This window comes from Streptopelia decaocto (genome assembly GCF_964273445.1).
Source record: "Streptopelia decaocto genome assembly, chromosome: 4".
NCBI classification, from domain to species: Eukaryota; Metazoa; Chordata; class Aves; order Columbiformes; family Columbidae; genus Streptopelia; species Streptopelia decaocto.
This window is the reverse complement of record NC_138658.1, coordinates 6,962,278-6,980,880: the sequence shown is the minus strand read 5'-3', so window position 1 is coordinate 6,980,880 and position 18,603 is coordinate 6,962,278. Positions and strand designations below refer to the sequence as shown.

At 39.2% G+C, this 18,603-nt stretch overlaps 1 protein-coding gene across 2 annotated transcripts in view; it reads left to right on the top strand.

Annotated features, from left to right (window-relative positions):
* The first annotated feature begins 257 nt into the window (after positions 1 to 257).
* The window catches only part of PAPSS1 (3'-phosphoadenosine 5'-phosphosulfate synthase 1), a 38,378-nt gene continuing 20,032 nt past the window's right edge, over positions 258 to 18,603 (top strand). Inside the window, exons 1-5 of one of the 2 annotated variants that reach the window (XM_082051443.1) lie at positions 258 to 490; positions 7,308 to 7,422; positions 9,911 to 10,146; positions 11,480 to 11,618; positions 13,461 to 13,579. In XM_082051443.1, coding sequence (XP_081907569.1) covers positions 431 to 490; positions 7,308 to 7,422; positions 9,911 to 10,146; positions 11,480 to 11,618; positions 13,461 to 13,579 — 669 coding nt within the window. In that variant the 5' untranslated portion in view covers positions 258 to 430. Of the gene's footprint in view, positions 491 to 4,039; positions 4,163 to 7,307; positions 7,423 to 9,910; positions 10,147 to 11,479; positions 11,619 to 13,460; positions 13,580 to 18,603 lie in introns of those variants that run through there. The other variant, XM_082051444.1, reaches the window with a different exon arrangement.

Genomic DNA, 18,603 nt, shown 5'->3' with positions numbered 1-18,603 from the left:
GGGAGGCAGAGCGGCCCCTTGGCGCTGCAGCCTCCTCCGTTCCCGAACGAGCGGGAGCCTGTGCCATCCAAAGCTCCACACGCAAGAGCGGGCACATCCACAAGGGCACCGTTACAGCGGTGGGTGGGAACAAGCCGGCCCCGCCGCCCACCAGGGGCAGCAGCGGGCGGCGGCGGAAGCTGCTGCGCCCCGCGGCGCCGCCTCCGCTGCCGCGCGTCACGGCGCACGCCGCTCCGTCCGCCCCCGCTGCCCGGTCCCTCCCGCCGGCCGCGGCTCCTCCCTGCGCCACCTTTGGCCACGCCGCGGGCGGGGACGCGCACAGGGCGCAGCTCTCCGGCGGCAGCGGCTTCATCCGCCTCGAGCATCAGTGAGGAAGGCGCGTTCTTCTTCTCGTCCTCTTCTTCCTCCTCCTCTCGCTGCCCCCGCGGCCATGGAGCTGCCCGAGAGCCAGTGCAAGAAAGTCAAGCTGAGCAACAGGATGCCGAGCTGGGTGAGCGGCGAGCGCTGCGCCTGTGGGCAGATGGGCGTGCGGAGCGGGCGGGGGGAGCAGAGAGGGAAGGAAGCAGCGGCCGAGCTCGGTGGTGATGTGGCGATGGGCGGGGGCCGGGGTGGGGGGACCCTGCACCGGGTGGCGGTTGCTGCGCGCGGGGCGCCGCGAGCCGAGACCGTTAACGGCCCGGGCGCGCGGGCTCCCTGAGGGGAGCGCCGCTATGGACCCGGCCAGGGCGGCTCTGCAGGGGCGGCTGCGCCACGGACCGCCGTGCTACGGACCGCCGTGCTGGCTCCAGCCGCTGCCCTCGGCAAGGCGGGGGCTGCCGGTGGGGACCGGGGGGTTTCACCCCTGCCTCGTCCGTCGTGAGCCCGCAGCTTGCAGCGGTTTGGAGGAAGGAAGAACGCGATGTACAATGTGGTCATTCATAAGCCTGGGCTGGCCGCAGACTGAGGTTCTTTGTATGGTGGGTGTTATGTGGAAAACTGTCGAGACAGGGCTTAAAAAAATCTAACCAAAGCCTTCATTCTTGTTCGTAAAGGCGGGGGAAGATCGGTTTACAGCAAAGAGCAAAATGCAGCCATTTAGAAGATACGTTACAGGCCTTTGAGAGCATTTGATACTTTTGATGATGCAAGACAAGTAAAAAAAATAAAAGTATTATTTCTTTCAAAGAATGCTGAGCTGAAGCAGATGAGAGATAAGATCCAGAATACATTTGATGTGAAAGTAATAGTGTAAGACAGTCTTTGAAGTCTTGCTTTCTTATAAATGACAAATCTATTAAAGCAGGAGAAAAGAGTTTCACAGTTGCCTGAAAAACAGGGAAAATGGTATTGTACTTAAAAGCATTCAGTAGATGTTGTTCCTGTCCAAGCCTCTTCCATTATGTACAAGTTCAAGCTTGTTTATGTAACACAGTAATTGGTAAGTTACATTCTTTCAATTTCCATGAGGAAAAGGCGAAATCTGACATTATGCAGACAATGAAATAGATCATATGCAGCTGGGGGGTAACAAAGGGTATTCAAAAGTTACTCTGTATCATTTAATTTGTGAAAAGCAAAGCCAAGATGGATTTGTCCAAACTGGGGAAATGGCATGTTTAAAAAAAAGTTAACTGACATTAAGTGTTTGCTAAGTTCGGTTGAGGTTAGCGGCTCCCTCTGTGTTACGTGGCAAGCAGAGGAAGTCTTCTGCTTCTCCTTTTTTTTCTTCACAAGACCTCAACTGAAATGCTCTTTATAACCCAGTAAGCTTCACTGGGGAAAAGAAATGCTTCAGATTCACAGGCTTCACAGACACATATTCTGGCTCTTCTGACTGCATCTGTTCAGCTGAGAGCAAAGTCAAAGTGACCTATTATATCCCGATGGAATTGGCAGCCCTTAGGAAAGTAGGCAGAGCCTCATCTTCAAGCCTTTCTCTGGGCATCCAGCACTATTCAAAAGACGCCTCTGTCTGTGGAAATCCATTTGCCAAGCCCACCTCTGAGCACAGCAAACTCCAAGTTACAGAGCAGCACACAACATAGCCACCGATGCTGCCATTGTAGTAGCATGATAGGAAAGCTTGCGGAACACTTTATTTAGCGTAGCTCAAATTCCTAACGTGACTGAGGTGTTGCGTCATTTTACAGGTAACTCACAGTGAGAACTTGCTACAGTTCTTGGATTTGAGAACGTATTCAGCAGAGGCACTTCTGGCTTCATTTTTGTCCATTTCCTCTGATGCCAGCCAGTGACTCCACTCCAGCACTGGTGAATAAGCTGACTGCTTTTGGTCATGCTGTTACTCCAGGAGATGGCAAGTGAAGATGTACTCCTTATAGTATGGTTATCACTGAGTTGCTTTTATCCACAGCACTGCAGAAGATTCTGGCTGCTTTCTGCTGCTGTGATTTTTGGAAGTGTCCCAGCGTCAGAACATCTGGCAAAGATGAGCAAGAGAGCGTGCATTTGGCAGATTGCGTGGCGCTACTTGTAGAGGTGTTTCGGTGCCTTGTCGTATCAGTATCACTGTGGCAAACGATGTTCTTGAAGGCAGTTGTGAGGGTAAAAGTAAGAATTTTTGTTGTAAGTGGGAGAAAATGTAACGCTGTAGGCTATGGCAGAGTATGAATTGTTGAATTGTTTTTTTTTTTTTTAATAACTATAAAACATCTTATTGTTCAAATATAATTTATGGGCTTGCCTTTCTTTCCCAAGCACAGTTGTCTAAATCAAAGCACAAATTTTTAAACCAGAATTTGAGAAAGTAGCACTTGGAAGGCATTCCTGGCAGATCTTTCGGTGAACATGTCCTGAAACCTCATCTAAATGCATGAATAAACAGACTCTCAGGTGACGTACTGTTGTTTTAGCATCCGTGGTAGTAGAATTTTTATGTTGTAACTGTGTCTGTTCTCCTTGCTTTTGTTTGTATGTAGACAAAGAAAATGGGCAATGTTCGGTTTTCTAGAGTTGCTGTTTGGCTATTGAGGAGAGCAGTTCAGAAGGAAAAAGAAACCTATCGTTTGGCTATCAGCGCTGAAAAATAAATGTCATAAAAATATATTGTTATCAGGGTAACCCTGGCTTGTAAGAGGCATATAGTAAGCAAGTTAGCAAATGGCCTAGGAAATATCTAAGATGATTGGGAAATGGGAAAAGCATTAAAGATAAGACTCATTTCAGAGGTGATGCTGAATGCGTTGCTATTGTTAGCTTACTGGGAGTTGTTTGCTTAGGGAATCAACACTGTCATCTTAGAGCAGAAGAATATGGAATTAGTCACAGCTTCTTGAGTATATATGGTTTATACAGAAACCATGCCTGTTCTTTACACAGTTATTTCCTGATGCTTCCAACCTCAAAGCTGTCTTAAGTTGGTGCTATAGCTTGGGGAGTCTCTGCTTGCCATTGGAAGCTCTACTTCCTACCCCAGAGGTCTTGCTTTGTGAAAAGTTAAACTTTGATGTAAGTTGGCTGTAGAAGCAAATGTTTCATTGTTGCTCTGAAGTAATGAAGAATAAATGCAATTTATGCCAGTATAGTGGTCTGTCCATTAGCTATGAAACAATTAAGCAATAGTATTTTCGTTCTTCTGACTTTTGATCTTTGTGTTACAACTTGGGTTTGTTCTTCATCTAGATGTTTGATCTGAGTTCTTATGTCAAAAGTGTGTGGCACTGATAGTCAGATTTGGCTTTGGCAAAAACAATATAGTTGCAACTGTGAAAACCATCAAGAATAAGATAAGAAAAAATATGGGTCAGGTCAATCTCAGCAAGTCTTTACACAGAGAAACTGACAGGGTTAGTATGTTGTTTTGGTCCCAAATTTTTTTATTCTGTTCCCTTGATTCTTAGATATCTATATTCATTTCCCTGGTCAACTACCTGCAAATACATAAGGTTACCTTTATGCCAAAAAAAAGTAAGCCGTGGAGTCACCCTTACTCTCTTACCATTACAGCTCTTCAGTTCACGTCTGGAAAAGGCTTGTTGCTTTAATACTCCCTTTTTTTTATCTTCAGTACAAAGATATTCGCCTATTACAACACTTCAGATTTCACATGAGAAACAAACTAGCATAGTGGGGGAGAAAAAAGGAAGGATATGTCAGCCTTCCCAGCTGACATTACTGGTATAATGAAACACAGTGGACTGAACCATTGTTTCTATTTAACAAGGTGAGTAGGATGGAAAATATTAAAATGCAGTGTTTGTATAAGTAGTGCAGAAGCACTCAATGTTTAAAATGGGGTGGAAGAAATACTTCTGTGGGCAAGTCGGAGAGGGAATTTCTGATGCTTGTAAAAAAAGCAGATAAATAGACCTTTGATATTAATGCCCTTTTTTCATTAGCCCCTTTGGAAAAATCTAGTATGTCCTTTCAGTAGTGACTATTACAGTGGATGTAATTAGGCTAAGATGTTTAAAATAGCTTTTTTTAAAGAGTACTTGCTCGTCACATTGTTGTTCATTTTCTTATGTTTCATTTATTTTAACACTGGTAATATGGTTCTCCAAGGTGAGCAGTGCTTTGATATATTGTAAAAGGAAATGGCTGTTCTTTATTTCTGCTATCATTTTGAATGGCCATTTAATTTCATCAATTGATACTCGACAAATTTTATGTACAGGAATTTGAAGGCTGGCCAAGTAATTTAAGAGCACAACCAATATCAGCCCTGATTTCTGCTCTTGAGTATCTTCTGTAACACACCCATGTTTATAGTAAGTGTATGTATCAGGGATAGTAATTTAAAACTTCCATTGTTAAATGATTTAATGTTCAGCTTTTGTTGCTCAGTGGTGGTAGTGAATCATCTAGTAGCAAAGTGAACATGATTAGCAAATATTACTTTTTGTAGCAAGAGAGAATGACTTGCTAAATTATCTAGAGTACCTCTATAAAAAGCTGGTTTCTATCGGAAGATAAGGAGGATTTTGCTACTGCTTTTCCCAGGAGTACTATACTGAGCTGTCTTGTTTGTGTGCATGTGCACATAACCAAAAGGTGTGGCTGCTGGGGATGGGTGTGTTTTTGAATGTGTCCAGACTGGGCACTTCAACCTTTAGTCTTTGGTGCCTGCTTCTGAAGTACAGGTGGATTGCTGTCCCACCGCTGAGCTTCCTGGCTGCTCAGTTGCACTTGTGTGCCTTGTACACCAGCAATCCGTTGGCCTTTGCATTGCTGTGATTTGACATCTCTGCTAATTCATTACTTGATGCTTTTTTTTTTTTTAAAGTTGTGTGTTTTTCATAATTTTAAGGATCCCTCTTCTCTGCTTCTTCAGGGTTTCATGTGTTTTGTGAGCCTAGTGCAACACTCTGAGTTTAATTTCTGCTTTGCTAGTTCTGGAAAACAAAGAAAACTGATATAACTTACTGAATACGCACTGAAAGAAGTCTCCTTGGATGAGACATTTGACCTCCAAAGTATTTGAGTCTGATAACAGACTCATTGCCAGAGGTCAAAAGCAAAGCATGTGTGTTTTTATGTTTTCATGTAAAAGAGCTTACTGAGACAGTGGCAAGGGAGCTGTGCTTTGAGACTCTCTTCTGTTTATTCAGTGCCTGGTACAATACAGTACAACTGGATTTAATGAGAAAGAATGTTGCTATTAATATATTTGTTTGAATTGCTGTGTATGTTCATTATGCACAGTATATCTTTCTTTTAATTGAAGGCTAAGCACTTAAATTCTTTTTGTTGTTTTTAATTCCACAATTTATGCATTTGCTTGCTGAGATCTCCAGTTGTTTGTAGTACATGAAATTGGCTCTACTATAAGAAGAAAGGCTCCTTGACTTTTTTGACTCTTGGACTTCTGGTTTTAGTTAGCTGTATTACACTGACTTTATGTGTAAACCACAGGAGATGAATTATTTGAATGTAATATGAACAGCAAGTATAACTTCCTTTTATGTGGCTATAACCTTTTTGCATATAGTTTCTTATGGGTTTGTATTCAGTCTTCATCAAATTTTAGATGGACTATCACCACTGAATTATGGAGTTGCATTTAAAAACCTGAAGACTTGTTCCTGCCTTGAGTTTCTGTTTGTATTAACCATGAGCCCAGCTGTGTATAGAAGTGGGGACATAAAATCACACAAATTTATACTTTCCAACTAAGTCATAGATAAACTTTTGATGTGTTTTTCTATAGAAGAACAATGTAGTGGCAGTTCTTGAAGCCATAAGTAGTTACCATTTTTCTCTTAACCCTACATTGTGCTGTCTGTATCTAAAACTATGAACAGCTTTCTGCTAGTACCCCATAGATGAATATCCTCCCTTCTTTCTTTTTTATTAGATGTCATAAGTGCATTACTTTCCAGGTAGCCCTCATACAATGATGAAAGAGAAGGTACTGCAAATATCTTGCAATGTTTGTAAGCAAGAGAAGACAAAGCAGCATTATGTATACCAATAATCCCTCCCACCTTCCCTTTTTTGTTGTTTTTAGGCCTTCTCTTCTGATTGTTAGTGCTCTGTCTGGTTATTTAAGGTGTTGATCTTTTATGAACGAAGTTGGTATAACTAGATACCATTAAAGCTTAAGGGAATGCTGAGGCTTGATCTTCCTGTAGCTTCCCTTGCCTTATATTATGAAACATGTTTGACAGCAGTGTCATCTTAAGGTATTTGTACAGCAGCTTGTTATGATGAATAAATAGTTTTAAGAAATTCTGTAACTGGCTTTGTTTTAATTAAAATTATATTACAAAATCCCATCTTTTGTATAAATTCTTTAATAAGTTGCTTGGAAATAGTGTTTTCTTTAAACACTCAGAATATATGATAACTGTCTCAATTCTGGAGACTGAAGATATCATAGGTAAAGGCGGAGATGTTTGGAGGTGTGTCTGCTGAACCGAAAGTTGGACAAGATGTGCATGGTTTGCAATGAAAAGACCTCTTAAGAGTTAAAAATGAGCCAATGTTTGGCTGCTTTATGACAGAAACCTTTATCTCCGGAACAGAGAATCTGTTTGAACTTCTTAGATTTAAATGACTTGAAGTCAAGTCTAGCAGCTGTAGCAGTTCATCTCTATTTTTGTAGTTGATTTTTCTTAAATAAGTTGTGTTTGAAAGTAGTAGTTGGCTAACCTGGCAATCCCAAGTTTCACAGAAGGAACACAAGGGATGTGATTTGCTATGGGTGGCTTTTCTAATTCCTTTGTGTCCTTTGATCTATGCTGCAGCTGATGGATTATTATTTTTACTTCCATTGTTCTGTCTCAGTGCTTGTGAATAAGTTTTAGTATGTTTTCCCAGCTCACGCTTTCAGAAGTTAAAGACTTAATCAGCTTCTTCTTTTACAGGGAATGCAGAGGGCAACCAATGTTACCTATCAAGCTCATCATGTCAGTAGGAATAAGAGAGGCCAAGTGGTAGGAACAAGAAGTGGTTTTCGTGGATGTACAGTCTGGTTAACAGGTAAAGTCACTCAGTTACTCTTCTGAAAAGCTACTTAGCTGTAGCTCCTTTTTTCATGCAAAGTTGAATCCCTGTGGAATCTAAGAACTTCATGCAATTTTCTTACTATGTTTAGGTAGACTAGCAAGAAATTGCTCTAGGACAGGTAATAACTTGAGAATGCATTTTGTTCAGTGCTTTAGGACCATTGTGTATTTGTCCACTGCTTAATTCCAGGTGAGTTTTGGAGTGGATGTGTTTTTTTGTGTGTTTTTACCCATTCTGGCTTTTTCTACTGTTCTTTTTACCTTTTAACAGATGAAACCTAATTAAGAGGGGGTAATTAAATTCTGGAGCACAGCTTCATTTCATAACTATGAGAGGATTTGTTTGGTCTGTCTTACAAGGTTCCTGGAAGCTTTAACATATTTCCTTTGGAGTTTTGTCTAGTTAAAACTGAAAATAAAAAATATAACAATGTGTTATTTAATTAGTTCGTAAACCATTAGAGCATTTTGTATTGCAGTACAAAAGATCTTAACAGAGTATTAGAGAAACCTATTACGTGAAGTAAAATTTGTTTCCACTAGTGTTCAGGTGTGTGAAAGGTAAAGCGGTAGTTCATAACAATTTGCTGAGAGCCATTCCAAACACATTTGATACAACAGGTTGCTGTCGTGTTATTTTGTAAAGAATGGAGCCCTTTATCTCCCTGTTTCTGTTACGTAGTTCCTGCCTTTGTCTCAATGCTTGAATGATATGGTAGGTTGCCTTTCTATTTCTCCTGGTAATTCATTAATATCCTATTGAAAAAGGTCATGATAAAAATGTTTTCTCAGTTATCTGCACAGCAACATTTTCCAGTCATCATTCTTATTAAACAAATTTAATCTTAATTTCCAATTTCTTTTTTCTTTCTGTGATGAAGAAGGGTGGTGCTAGAATACAGAAAAGAAAGAAGGCTGTGAGGTATTAAGAAGAGCATGTCAGGGAGGCTAGGTTTTTGAAGATTTTTGAGCCCTAATTTTAGGGAGTGAGATGGACTGCACATATTGAAGTAAGCAAAACTACCCATTCTAGAACCATGCAAACATGAGTCTTCAAAACTCTGCTAGGTTTTAGAATAAAAGCTGAAACAGTAGTATACTTCCTTCAGGATTCTTTCACCTCATCAGCAGTTGTGGGGTGGGAGTGTATAGAAAGTTATTTCAGGGATCACTTTTCATTTTTTAAGATAATATTTTTTTGAGAGCTACATTCTAACAAATGTCTTGTGCTGTTGAGTCAGAGGGTCCTAGTAAAAAAAAAAAAAACAAACCTGAGGAGTGTATAAAAAGTATGGAAAAGCATTACTTTCACAAGTAAAATAATATGCAGCTTTAAAGTGTAAGTTATTTTAAAGGCTTGTCAGCTCAAAAGCTGTTTCTAAAATTCATTGTGTAACCTTAACTTTTGCATTTCATTACATGTCGGAGATTAAGTGATCTGTGAAGAGCTAGAGCATTTGAGTGAATAGCAAGCTAGATGTAGGGACGAAAATGACAAGTTGAAGACTGCATCAAGGTAAATTATGAAGTTGTTGAAATCTTAATTTGCACTGCCGTGCCGATTTTCTAGGATGGGAGTGTGCTTAAGTGCTACCAAAAGAAGGCTGTTCTGTTTCCAATCTTGCTTTCCTTCTTTTGCCTCATAAAAGCTGTAGTTCTTGCCCAGCCCAACCTTGAGACGATTCAATCCGTGAACTTAACACAGCCTTCCCCCAACACACAAAAAGGGAAAAAAAAGAAAAAGAAAAAAAGGAGGGAGGAGAGGAAAGATTAACGGACTGAGTAGGCTAACAGGCACCAGAGGTGGTGGAATAATACAGGTAAGATGGTGTGAGTGGAGAGAAGAGAGGGCAAGAGAGCAGGACATCAGCTTTTGGAAGCTGGTTCTGGCCTAAGTCATAACATTCAGCTTCATAATGTGTAGCTGTTGCTCTTGTCAAAGTAGACAGATAAGCATTGACTTGAGAAACTGGAGTTGTCTGAGAAACTGTAGGTAATTTTTATAGATGTTCATAGGTCATTATTCACAAGTCAGAAATCTTTTGACATTCTAGAGTATGAGCCAAACCATACTGAACTCTGTGAGATGGATGGACAGAGAGGTATTGGCTTAATTTCCCAAGTAGGACTTGTCCTGGGTTACACATATTCTCATGTTTTCAGTAAACTGGTCTTCATCTTCTGGACATTAAATTGAGTGAAGGAGAAACCAGTCAAAGCTCTCAAGGCCAAAATCTTTTATCTGCTTTTAATTGCACACTTAACTTGATGCCTTACTCTCTCTATACCTGTTGTTTATGTAAAAAGCACTTGGCTTAGATTGCAGGTAAGTGTCACCAAAAGGCATTGCTGCTGATGCCTATCACTTTGAGTTTTTCATAGCAGCAGTGGTACCTGTACGATGATTTGCACTAGCTTGTTTCTAAGCTTATAATATGTATTTATATTATTGAATATTCTAGGTCTGTCTGGTGCTGGGAAGACTACAGTGAGCATGGCACTGGAGGAGTATTTAGTATGCCATGGCATTCCATGCTACACACTGGATGGTGACAATATTCGCCAAGGCCTTAATAAGAATCTGGGTTTCACACCAGAAGATAGAGAAGAAAATGTTCGTCGTATTGCTGAGGTTGCTAAACTGTTTGCAGACGCTGGTTTGGTGTGCATTACTAGTTTCATCTCTCCTTATACTCAGGTAAATGTGAAAACCCTCTAGATAAAGTGTAGTGAAAATACAAACTGTCACTCTGAATTTTAGTTATAGATACCCCTAGCTGAACTGAGCCAGAATCAAATGCGTTCTTGTTAATTTTAATGACATTTGTGCATTTGTTCTTTCTAGAGATCATTACTCAAATTTCAGAAACATTCATCTTAAATATTAAAAAAAGTTTACATTAGTCCTGTAACCGGAGCTGTCGTTCAGTCTATTAGGCAGAATTATTAATCTAATGTTAGGAACAAACCCAAATGATCTTCCAAGAAACACTCTTAAAATTACAGTGTCTTCTTTGATCTATGTGGATTCCAGTACTTTATAAATATGAAGATTAGGTATACACTTATCCTGAAGACTCAGTTAAATTGTTTTTAAAAGCAACTTTTCCTTCAGTGAATGAGTGGTGTGAGCTGTTATTTTACCAATTGGCTTAAGGAAAAGATGTTTTATTGCCTGTAGTTCTTTTAAAATTTATTTCATGCTGTGTATACAACATGACATTAGATAATATTGAAAATTAACCTAAATCCATGTTGACATTGTTTTGTGAATACATCTTTCATCTACATATGAGAAAATGGATGGGAGACAAGGAAGGATATGGGAACACCATGTATCTTGAAGAATGACCCACGGTCTGTAGCTCAGATGTTTCACAGCATAGGAATGTGTTACTTTGTCAGTTGTAGTGGTACAAACAGATAATGATTTGGGGAATTCAAGATCCTGCAGTAAAACAGAAGTCTTTAGATATGAGGAAAAATGACCATATTTAGTAAGAGATGGTTTTAGTGGAATTTTTGAAAGTTTTTTGTTCTTTAAATGCAATTCACCGCTTGTTTCAGTGTTTGGCAAGCTATGCAAATAAAAGAATATTTGGAGTATACAAGTTTTGTCAGATTAACAAATTTAGAGAAATCTGGTGCACTGGAGAGCAGGGTAATCATATCAGGAGCAGCAGGTAGCACCTCCTCTGATTTTAGTGAGCTAGGCAGATGTAGCTGCTGGGGATGTAACTCCCAAGATAGAGGCAGGTATAGAAAATTCTGTACTCTGTGCCTGGGTTTGTTTGGGTATTTTTAGAATGTAAAATATCTCAGATATTGATGTCAGCTTTTACCATGTCATGAAGTATAGCTAAACTGATGTAGCTTGCAGGGCATCAGTTGATTCAATCATGTTTATATTTTCAAATTTTGAAAACTTGTTTACATTTTACTGTCAGCTTCTTTAAAATGAACTTTGAAAGCAGAAAGACAAAAACAATGTGGGGTGCAATCTTATAGTGTTTTCCTTTGTTTCCTTTCAGGATCGCAATAATGCCAGACGAATTCATGAAGGGGCAAGTTTGCCTTTTTTTGAAGTATTTGTGGATGCTCCATTGCATGTCTGTGAGCAGAGAGATGTTAAAGGACTCTATAAGAAAGCCAGGGCTGGAGAAATTAAAGGTGAACCTAGATGTAGTCACATCTTTTCTACATAAGTGAAACATTTGTGTAATTTGACTCCACCTGAGTGGTTGTGGTCAAGTCTGTCACTGTACCACCCTTAAAGGCAGCATAGAGTGCAGACAGGACCAAGCAGAAAATTGCCATCCTCTTTTAGCTTGTGCAACTGACTAGTTAAATGCATAGCGCAGTAAAAGGGCAAAACTGACTATCCTTACATCAAAAGGTCTATAAAGAATTGCATTAATAAGAGTTACTAACTTCTTCCAAGAAATAAAGCATGATCTTTCTGTAAAAACAATCTTTCTGTGAAAACCATTAAGAATACTTCTGAAGAGACTAACTTTTGTTTTGAAATTAGTGTTCTATGCTAGTGCCCATGAAAATGACTTCCTATCACCAGCCTCAGATCGAGATTTAAGTACAGCCTGCAATAAAAAATGTTTAAATAGATGACAACTCATTGTAAGCATTGTTTCAAGTGCTTCTTTGCTCTGTGTTATATTGTAGTTTGCAGAGGTTGACAATAGCAGTTTTTACCTGTATTAAGCAAAGCAGTTTTTACAGTAATAAGTTCCAGGGGCTGAATTTGCAGATACTGTAATGACGAACTTGCCATTAATCAGAAGTCATATAAAATTCAAGAAATCTAAGATATTCCATTTGACTGGTTGCTTGATACTTCTAGTACTACCAAACAGATCATGTAGTGACCAGGAATAAATAAGGCTGAACTGAGGTTTGCTCAGAATCGAAGCAGGAAAAGCGACTGTATCTTATGAGCTATCTGACATAGGAAAGATGAAAATGAAATGAACTTGCCTGTTCACAAGGAATGTCAGCAGCTGTTATCTTTTTCTCTGGTGATGGTAACAGGACACTTTCTTTGCCTCCTACTCCCACTTCTCCAGTAATCAGATACTTACAAAATATATGGGTTTTGGAACAGATATCAGCCTTTCTTTAACACATGGGGCACTGCAGCAACTGATCTTTTTCTTAGATAGGGAATTAAGCTACTGATTTTGAGAGTACTGAAGTCTGAAGTGAAAAACCTGAGTTTTAATGATTGCATTTGTGATTGTAGAGGGTGCAGATGTTCAGTTGCTGTATCTCAGCTGAAATTTCTGCTGCAGATCTGACTTGTAGTGCTTACATGCTTTGCCTTTGGGCTTGAGTTTTTTCCTTCTTGTTTATGCATGCTTAGTCAGAATCTCCTCTAGAGGTTTCAAAGCAGATTGCTAGCTAAGTAGGCCAGAACAAGTGTTACTGGTAGCTTGTACAGTCTGTAACAATAGCTATAACATATATAACTATATAAACGCACACATCTACTGTACATTTACAGCTATCTTAAGGGGGGGTATATTATTTAAGCTAATGTAATAGCTGTTGGAATTCCTTACTCTTCAGAGTACTGTTTCGTGGCATGAGCCTATATTTACATATAGGCTGTTTAATCCACATCAGGCTTTGTGTTAAAAAAACAAAACCGAAACAACAATCACAGCTAATAATGGACAGCTGATGGATGGCTAATTCTGGGTTGATGTGCACAGTTCTGCCAGTGCTCCTTTTTCATAGTATAAATCAAATAACTTAATCAACAAAAATAAGGTAGGTATGTACTGCAGGATGAAGTTTGATGTAGTCATGTAGTAGGATTAGCAGATGGTCTGATAAAGAACTGTTGATTTCCCTAAGAAATCCTGTATTAAGGAAGCGAAAACTGTGCTCTTGCCTGTTGTGTTGGTTTATATCTAGAAAAATGTCTGTGAACAATGCTAAAATGGAGCCATCTTTTGGAAGAGTCACTTAAGATTTTTGTCTTATGCTTTATAGGTTTTACTGGGATTGACTCTGAGTATGAAAAACCAGAATCCCCAGAGCTTGTGCTGAAAACTGATTCCTGTGATGTGAATGATTGTATACAACAAGTTGTGGAACTTCTTCAAGAGAGGGTGAGCAGAAATGCACATATGTTGTAATAACTTTTTTCAAAGCACTTGTACCTACAATCCAAATGTATTATCTGGGAAAAGCGGAGACAATTTTTAAGAGTTTAAACACTTGCACATCTTTAAATTCTAGGTTTTAAATTTGTTCTATTATATGTTTCCTTTTTAAACCTGAACATTGATTTCTAAGTGAAAGAAGATTTGGACAGGTGGAAAATTAATTTATATTATCGTAACTGGAAGGGAGAGAATGCTGTCTCAGTTATTACAGAACGAGTGATGAATGTGGACTTAAAATTGGTTGCTAGTGTTTGTAAGTCTGGAACTTTGTACTTTGTCTCTAAAGCATACAAATATATGCTGCACATGTGAAGAGACTGGCAAGCAGTTACACAGTAATTAGAGCTGACTTAGGTAGGAGCTGCCGTGGTTGTGTCTGGTTTCGATTGTTACCACTGTTTTTCTTGTGCTAGTAAAAGTAATCTTGCAATTGTGTAATAACGAGTTCAGGAAGTTGATCTTGATATGGCTGAGTTGAGTTAATGGTCTGACAAGGTAGGTTTCTTTCTACACCATCCCTTTTGAAGCCTCCAGGCCTTGTCCTGTTGGCTGATAAGTGGATTCAGCTCATTACCCAACCTAAAAAAACGGAACAAACAAACAAAAACAAAACAAAAGAAATCCCCAAACCAAAAAACTTGGAAAGAAACAAACAAAAAAAACCCTAAAAAGCCACCCACAGTAAACAGAATGACAGAGAACCCAAAACTTACTAGAAGTGAAGGCAGCAATGAGATGGCTTTATCCTCTTGAAACAGTACCCGCAGAATTTGCTAATCTTTGTGTAGAAGAAACATGTCTCCTTACATCCTTATCTATAGTCAATAGGTGGTGGGATGACGTCTCAGACAATTGTTTTAATTTAGATACTCTTAGCAGACAATTATTAATGGTTTTTGTGAGATAGATGTTCTGGAAGTTTAGGGTGTAGGCAGTAGCTTGAGTAAAGGTCTACCAATTGTTAAAGTTGGTACAAGCAAAAGACATTCTAACGTAGCTAGCCAGCATGGAGTTGATTTTAATCCTCCATGACAGTACAGCTCTGAAGAGATTCAGTCTCTTGTATCTAAATTTTCAAGAAAACTCTGTTAATAGATCACTGCTTGCTCAAGGTTGCTCAGGAGATAAGACAGGGCAGAAAACCACAGCAGAATTTTAGGTTTTTACCCTAATACTCATCTGAATATTTTTTGGAAGAGAAAAGGAGAGAGCTGTGTAGGAGTCCTGCCAATGGGAGGTGGCAGGTTTCTGACTGTGGGAGGCTCTGCACTTCCTGCTCAGAACAATTCAGTATGTTTCGTAATTGTGGAAACCAACGTCACATGTGCCAAGATAGTGATTCCCAAAGTATTAGTACACTTGGTACACAGTGCTGAATGCTGGTTCCTGGCCAGTCAGCTTTGCCTGTCCTTTGCTTAAGGCACATTTTAGCACTATTTTTTCTTTCTTTGTAGGCTTCAGTATCATGAATGTCAAGATATCTTACTCAGAATATATTTTCTGTAGGTTTCCTTTAACTGGAATAAGCTCTGTCTATGTTCTTTAATAATCTATTGTGATTAGTAAAGAAAAAGACTAAACCAGTAGCATTAAAAATAATTCAGGATGCTTATTTTGTTTCAAAGCTGTAAAAAACTTTGGGAAGAAGTCTGCTCGAAGTATTGTTAATCCTTGAATTTCAAGACCTGGTTTTATACTAATTTAGACAATAATGGCAGTAAGGAGAAGACAGCTGGAACTGTATAAATGTGTTTTGAGATAGATAGGTATACCCACATATTTATTAAACAAGAATTTGAAATGTTTTGTATAGGTGGTGGATTTCTTTGCTGCTTAGAATTTTTCATAGTATTTGAAAAGAACTCTGAAGCAAATTTATCTGTCATTTCCAAAAACATGTTCAATCCTTTATGGAAGAGAAAGGGAGGTAACCACACAGAAATATGACTAATAAGCAGCTGTTGAATCTGAAAAGCTCTTGTGTGGTATAACTTTGTTTTGAGTGTCACCTGGTTTGGTTTCTTCGCATGTAAATACAATAGATACTCTGAAGTTCTGTTTAGGGACCTAGCATGCAAGATACTGGTATCTCCTAAAGCTACCTAGACTGAATTATAAGGAAAGTTCCTCCCTCCCCTCCCACTCCGCGACTGCTTTCAGTACTGTACAAATCAGGGCTTGCACACTTTTTTCAGTCAGAAGGCTTGTGTAGCTTTTGAGCATGATAGATTTGGCTTTCAATCTGCTGAAATTTGCCAATGGAGTCAGACAAGCCTAGTGCGGGTGTTTGGCTGTAAATATTTCATTGTTTTTGTTCTTGTTTTCCCTGCCAACAAATAGAGCTGATCTAGCCCACTGCACAATATTTAGCCCAGACACTAATTTCTAAAGAAGTCATAGCTCAGGAATGCCACCTTTATTGTCAAGGAAGTGCAAAAGCATACAAGGAAAGAGTTGCATTTCCAGTTGTAACTTTAAATTTTAACTACCTTTGTATAAAAGTCACATCAGCTTGTGACAGCTCTGTGAGTACCACACCCCGAACAGGAATTTGGTTATGCACTTACCTCCACTGCTGTTTAGATCAGTCCACTGTGAGTGTAGGTGTAAACTTCCTGTCCCTTCTTCTGCCTCGCACTCATCCCCCAACAGTTACAGCCAAATTATTATCTAAGCTTAGCACTATACTTGTATTTGGGAAGGTGGTCCTCATGATATGTTATGGTACTGATTTCCTAGCTATATTCACACAATTCCCTGCAGTTGTATTAAAATTCTGTATTTTGGAGCAGTGAGAATTTTGAGCAGAGTAGAAATTAGGGGTTGCTCTTCATTGTTGTGGTTTAAAAGGTTGTTCTCTTTGAGGCTGGTGGTTCCTGGAAAATGTGTAGAAATGGATTCTACGGTTCTGCGTATCTGTGGGGTTTTTTGTTTTTGTGTTTTACACCTCTAAGTATACTTCAGCTATCATTGTAACAACACAGTTATTCTCCCTGGAGCAAAGTTCTCAATCTTGCCTAGTTCCTTATCACTTACCAAAATTTCATGATAAGGAATACTCTGTGTGATCACCTTGTTCATCAACATGAATTATAGCAGACTCTAAAACATCTTTCAGTATTTTTTTTTTTACTGAGAAACTTGCAAACATGGGAGCTTAGTATTTTAATGTCTGGCATTCATGTAGAGAAGGCATTACAGGTCTTCAGCCCACTTTTTTCATTAGTTGACTGTAAATTAGGCACTTAGTAGAGTTTATTTGACACGATTATATCCAGCTAGTAGCTGGGTGCTGAATCATTATTTCATGTGAAACTTTGTTTCCTGTCTCCTCCTGCTTTCAAAATATTTTGAGCAGAAAATTTATATGAATATAACCGTTACTTGTTTGGACACAGTGTTCGAATACCTACAGTGAAAGGTAACTGGGTGGGACTAACTGGGATTCATAAGACAAAGTGCAGACCATGGGGATTTTAAAAATGGTTTATGCTATTGGAACTGTTTGTATGAAATACAGTATGATGACATTAACTTGCGGCATACCTACCTTTTAACTTTGATATATGCTCACATATGGAATAACTAATCTTTTTGATAACTAAACAAAGTATCTCTCTTCCTAAGAGACAAGGAAGATACAAGCATTATGAAACCATGTGCCTGTGCAGCAAAGAAGTCCAACTGCATACTGTACTGTAATAGCAAGAGCATAGCCAGCAGGTTGGAGAGAAGCAATCCTGCTGCTTTATGGGGCACTTGTGAGACCGTATGTGGATGCCACATCCAAGTCTGTGCCCTTCTCCCTCACCTGGTAGAAGACAGACACTGATGTACTAGAGTGAGTTGAGCAGAAGGCCACCAGGATGGTTAGGGGCTGGAGGATGTCACTGTACAGGGAAAGACTGGACTTGTTCAGCCTAAGGAAGAGACAACTAAAGGATGTCTTGTTGCTGTTTCTGGTATCTAATTGGAAGGTATAGAGACGACTAATGAAGACTTTTCTCAGAGGTGTACAAGGGTAGGATGAGGGCCAACAGACATGAAATAAAATATGGGAAATTCAAAGGAGACGTAAGGGAATGAAACCTTTCACTCTAAAGATGATCAGATATTAGAACAAGTTGCCCTGAGTGTTTGTGGGTGCTCCATCCTTGGAGATATTCAAAACTTGTTGGCCAAGCTTTTGAAAAACCTGCTGTACTCAGACTAGTTTTGAGCAGGAGGCTGGACTAGATGATCTCCAGAGGCCTCTCCATGATCCTGTGGTAAGGCTGATAGTTATTTTGTGTGAGAAGCTGGAGGAAAAAATAAACATGCACTGTGTAAAGGATGTGCAAGGTTGTACTACTAGTTTTATACGGTTATAGAGAAGATTTAAAGGTACAAGAATAAAGAGGTAAGCAAGAGTGAGCAGAAACCAGTATAAGCATTTAAGCATAATTAAAACAAACAAACAAAACCAAAACAAACAAAAAAAAAACCCAAAAACAATCAATCCAAAACCAAACACCTCAGTGTATTAAACTTCTCTAATTCCCACATCAATAAAATGTTGTTTTTTTTTTTTTTCCTCATGCTTAGGAAAGTAAGCAGAATTTCCTGTATTTTAAGTTATGGATTTTCTGGTTTTGAGGTATGTGTGCTTTGGTTGCGGTTGTTTCCTTCTGAAAATATACTAATGAACGTTATTGAAATAGATTTCGGTAGCACAAATTGTTAAAAAAGCATGTATAATTTTTGAGTTATTATTAAAGAACAGATGTGCCATCTAAGCTAAACATGACTTATTTAGATGCAAGCAAATGTGTAAAGGGCATCTTTACACATTTGAGAGAAACAGCAGTGAATGGCTGGGCTCAGAAATTTGGCTTGTTGGCACAAGCGGAGGAGGGTTTCTATGGCTCAAGTGAATTTAAGATGTGATAGAGCACAACTGATGGGCAGAGAAAAAGCCCTCTGTCCAG